The sequence below is a fragment of the Achroia grisella genome, unplaced genomic scaffold, assembly GCF_030625045.1.
Source record: "Achroia grisella isolate CSIRO2021 unplaced genomic scaffold, CSIRO_AGI_Agris_v1 utg402, whole genome shotgun sequence".
Classification (NCBI taxonomy): Eukaryota; Metazoa; Arthropoda; class Insecta; order Lepidoptera; family Pyralidae; genus Achroia; species Achroia grisella.
The window spans coordinates 6401434-6407190 of NW_026712841.1; the positions used below are offsets into that span (position 1 = coordinate 6401434).

At 30.9% G+C, this 5757-nt stretch overlaps 1 protein-coding gene across 1 annotated transcript; it reads left to right on the forward strand.

Moving 5' to 3' along the window:
• The first annotated feature begins 1407 nt into the window (after positions 1-1407).
• LOC131844558 (uncharacterized) lies at positions 1408-2985 on the forward strand. The gene is made up of 2 exons (XM_059193472.1): positions 1408-1933; positions 2081-2985. The coding sequence occupies exons 1-2, from the start codon at positions 1408-1410 to the stop codon at positions 2641-2643; spliced, it is 1089 nt and encodes a 362-aa protein (XP_059049455.1). The 3' UTR covers positions 2644-2985.
• Positions 2986-5757: the final 2772 nt, after the last annotated feature.

The window sequence follows — 5757 nt, forward strand, 5'->3', positions numbered from 1 at the left end:
ACATACTTTTATAAAAAGCTTGATTTGATATTAAAAACAGACACTTCTTTTTTATAGACGGCCCAGATGAGAGATTGATTACGGAAAATGAAGTCCAACTTATATGGAGGTTTACATATATACATATAGTATATAGACTACACTTTCTTTGCAATTATGGTATTTTTAAAAATCAACTGACATTAAACAATTCTGTAATAAATTAAAAGTTCCTAGATAAAATTACTAGACCACAGTATCGTGTTCATTGCTGCTCTGTGGAAATAGGTCAGATAGGAGGCTATCACACAAACTTTTACTACATAGTAAAAGCATCAATCACCCTGCTGTACGGGAGGGTGAGATATGCTAGTTAAATTACTGGGTACTTTGACCCAAAAAACCTCATCTGGCAGGGGTTAGCAACATGGGAGATAGGGGTGAGGGGATTGTTAATAATAGTGACCACGTTGAATTTTTTTTAATGGATGATATGCTACTCTATGGTATGCTACCCCCGCCTGAGTTTTTTTATTGGGAGTTTATGGCTATTTTCCGGTGTTAAGATCTGTAACACTGCGATCTGCGTAGATCTATTGTACTGACCTTTTTTCAAAGTTCGCTATCTAGACCTATGTGGGACAAGAATTTAAGCATATTTTAGGAGCGATGGTTTTTATCTCCTCAGGATAGAGTGTATACTTTCCAAAGGAGATGAGGGTGAGTGACGTGCGTTCAAGCCGAAACGACATCGCTCTGAATATATAATTTTTAAAAATATTTTAATAACGATAATTTGCACTTTAATTGCGTAGAAACGAATAATATTTATAAACGAAATTCTTGAGAAAAAATGTATTTATTATAAGTGTTCCTATGAAGAGTTATAGCAAATAGTTTAGTCATAATGCCGAATTGTAACTTACGAAAGATACCAATAACTTTCGTGCCCTAGTGAAAAGTGGATTTAAAGTTAGTAACTGATATACAATATATAAACTCTCTAGAAGAAAACTATGTATAAAGTGAAAGTGTAAATAACAACGAAGATCGATTAAAATCGAACATTTCAACTTCATTACAAACGATCAACCAACCGTCAGAATAATAAAAAATTGGACTTTGGACCTTCGAAGACACTACTTGAAAGAATCAAAGATATCTTACATATCTAATTCAACTCATAGTTCTAAATTTCGCCAAAGCAAGTAGTTGTTTGGTGGCCTAGTGGTCAGCAAACCAAACTCTTATCTCGTAGCCGTGAGATCGTATCCAGTTATGGTGAACTTTTTGTATGCCAAATAGCGGAATGCGTAATGCTAATTTTGAATCGCATTTAAATGTGCTCAGCGCTATCTATTAACAAAAGTACGGAAAAAAGTAATTTGCTTCATACGATCAATTGGGAGTATACAGTATAAACTCGAGATGGCGACACAATGTTCCAGCTGCCATCACAAACTTCCTAACAGAGAACATTTAGTCTGTACAATCTGCAATAACATATATGATTTGGAATGTGCAAATGTATCTGTTCAGCGCTTTTATAACACAATGACATTGTCACACAAAAAGAAATGGAAGTGTAAAAAATGTAAAACTACTAATATACCAGATAGTACACCTATAACAAATAATACAAAATCTACACAACTAAATCCTAATAGCAGCGTCCGGCAATATATTGGTACCCCACAAAGTGAAAGCAACATCACTATAAGAAAAAAAGTAGCATTATCGAATAGATTGGAGAGTTCCGATAAATTTCGTGAAACACTACATTCCAGTAAAAGCATTGAAAACACAGAACTAAACATGGTAAGCATAGATGAGATTATAACTTCACGATTGGAGGAGAATAACACAATTCTTAGTAGCGATTTAAAAAATATAATGAAAAGTGAAATTGATAAAGCTGTAGAAAAAATAATAAACAATCTTAAAGAAAATTTGGGTCAACCAATAAACAACATTTACAAGCAGAACGAAAAAATAAACACTGATATAGATCAGATAAATACAGACATAGAACAACTTACACAAGAAAATAATAAACTAAAAAAAGAATTACGTGAACTTCAAATAAAAATGTCAAACCCAGGGAATTACTACGATAAACTTCAAAACAATAGTAGGAAAATCGTACTGTATGGTTTTACTGAATATAATAGGGAACATGAGACCGATGCATACAATAGACTACTACAAACTTTTCAAGACATAGCAAATATAAACTTGGTGGGATACATTGACGACATATATAGGCTTGGTAAAAAATATAATACAAATAGACCCTTGGTTATCGAGTTATTAAGTAAAAAAATGGTGAAATACATAATAAATAGTAGTCGATATTTTTATGGTACTGGATTATACATCTCTGAGTACTTAGATAGAGACGCTCAAAAGGAAAAAATGGCTCTGCGAGAACAAATGTTTCTATCTAGGAATAGAGGAAATCATGCAATAATACGTAATAATCAACTATTTGTGGATGGAAAAAGGATTAACTGGCAAAAGAAGGAAAAAACGATTTTTGAAACTAGCAATGGCGAAGAGCATGATAATACAGTAGAATTTAACAATAGTCAAATAAACTTAGCAACAAATAATAATAGAATTAGTACCTTTCGTACCTTTCGCAAAAATCGATCCGTGCTTTAGTATAATATTCCAAAATTTGCAAAGTCTTTATAATAAACAAAATATATTAGAAGCCTTCATAAATCAGCATCCAATCTACGAAGCAATTTGTATAACTGAAACTTGGCTGACAAAGGAAAAGTATAAGCTAGTTGCTCTTAGCGGATATATAAAGGCAGCTTCCTTCTGTCGAGAAACAAGATGCGGAGGAGGCGTCTGTATTCTACTGCAGGAAAATATTGAAAACATAGAAGTGAAGGAGATCTCCGAAATGTCTAGAGAATACGTATTGGAAGTTTGCGCAACAGAATTAACCAAAATAGATACATTATTGATTGTAATGTATTGGAATGGAAGAGAGGAAGAGATATTTAATATACAATTACAGAGAATATTGAAATTTATAAACACCAAATATCCAAAGCACAAAATTATATTGGGTGGAGATTTTAATATAAACATTCTAATAAAAAATGCAAAAACGAATAATTTCTTATGTACAATGTCAGAATATAACTTGAAACAATTTATAAACTGTCCTACACATATTACGAAATCATCTGCCACATGTATAGATTTAATATTTTCTAATATTGATAAAAATAACGTATCTACAATAGTTGAGGAGTTGGGATTTTCAGATCATGCCGCAACAATTATAAAAATAAAATTACACTTTCAAAATAGGCAGTCAACTTGGTACCTTGAAAAAAGACTTTATAATACAAATAATATGGATAATTTTAAATCAAAATTAATGGACATTAACTGGTACAATATAATAAAATCAGACAATAACATAAATCAAAATTATAATAGATTCAATAATATTTTAATCCAAACGCTTAATAAATGCATACCTAAACGTAAAATAAATGTGAAAACAAAACATAAAAAATATTGGATTACAAAGGGTATTAAAGTCTCTTGCCAAAATAAAAGACATTTAAAGATACTTGCATCAAAAACGAAAAATCCGATACTAAATAATTATTATAAAAAATACGAAAAATTGTTAAAAAAAACAATAAATAATGCAAAAAAATTAGACTATATAAATAAAATGAAAAAATCGTCCAATAAAATGAACACTATGTGGAGTATAATTAATGAGCGTACAAACAAGAAAAAAACCATGGATAAGAGCAACATAAAATTAAAATTAAATGATAATGTCATTACTGATCCATTTAAAGTCGCAAATACTTTTAATAGCTTCTTTACATCTATCGGAAGTGTAAACACAAATTCTGTGCTTGGCTATCCCATACTTCATTCCATCGAAAATACATTATTTCTTAGACCGGTAGATACCCAAGAAGTATACACGATCATTAAAAACTTAAAAAATAAAATAAGCTCAGGAATTGATGAAATGCCACCGAAACTGATCAAACAGTGTGCCACTGAACTAGCTTTACCACTCAGCCTTCTTATAAATCAATCATTTACCGAAGGAATATTTCCGAATGAACTAAAAAAATCTCTCATAAAACCAATGCATAAAAAGAACGAAAAAACAGATCCTAACAACTACCGTCCGATAGCGCTTTTACCAGCAATTTCAAAAATTTTCGAAAAAGCCATGTGTGTACGCGTCTATAAATTTTGCGAAAAATATAATATCTTTCATGACTCTCAAAATGGTTTTCGTAAAAATCGATCCACAACCTTAGCAATATTCAAATATATACAGGATATTCTCAATATCATAAATGACAAAAAATATGCTATAGGTATATTACTAGATATGTCCAAAGCTTATGACAGAGTACAGTTCAACATATTACTGAATAAATTATATGGAATTGGCATTAGAGGAAAAACTCATGAATGGTTTCAATCGTATTTGGCAGATCGCGAACAATTTGTAGAAATCGAATACTTCAATTATGACACTAAACAAATACAAACTATAAGATCAAGTGGTACGGTTACAAACGCTTCTATACCCCAGGGTAGTGTAATTGGATGCTTATTGTTCTTAATATATATAAACGATCTGCCAAAAATTATAGACGAACTGTGCGTATTGTTTGCGGATGATGTGTCACTTTTGACTTCATATGATATTAACATTGATTTAAACGATAAATTACAGAAAATTATGGAAAAAATAGTAAATTGGATGAATCTACATAATCTAGTTATTAACTTTTCAAAAACTAAAATCATCAGCTTTCATCCATATCAAAAACAACCCCTAAATATAAACTTTAAATTTAACAACATCACAATAGAAACAGCTAATGAATTTACACTTCTAGGTTTAGTAATAGATACCCATATACATTGGAAAGCACACATACAAAAGATAAAAACAAAAATGTCTAGTTTCGTTTATGCTCTTCGGGAAGTGAAAAGGACTACAGACGTCTCTACTGCCCTTTCCACCTATTATGCGTTTGCACATGCATGGCTCAGTTATGGGGTGGTTATGTGGGGGAACAGCGTGGACGCATCTGTTCTGTTCACTCTCCAGAAGAAATTAATACGAATAATATTTAACATAAGAAGCCGAGATAGCTGTAAACCTTATTTTATAATAAATAAAATACTCACCCTGCCTTGCATCTATATTTTGGAAGTGTGTAAATTTGTAAAAAAATATCCGGAACTGTACAAGTTGCGAGAAGACACAGACTATAATTACGCGTTGCGTAATAATAAAAAAATACAATTACCCACCTCTCGTCTCAAATTACATTCTAGTGGCCCCTTGGTATCGTCTATTAAAATATTTAACCAACTCCCAACTTCTATAAGAACTTTAAATAAGAATAGCCTATTTATAAAATACTTAAAGGATTTACTATGTAAAAAACAATATTATAATGTAAGTGATTATTTGAATGATGTATTTTAGTTTTTATGTAACATTTAATTAATGTATATTACAATGTATAACTGGATGAATAATATTAAATTATATGTTATAACTATTTATAATAATAGTAATAATAATGTTATGTTTGCGTGCCCTAACAGGGTCCATAATGATCGAAAACGTATTATAAACATCTTTCACTGTAATATTATGGAATGCAATAAATATTGAGTATTGAGTATTGAGTATTGAGATTTTTCGTTTATTCATGAGTGGGCTACAACCACATAGAATGTGTAGTCGCGGTT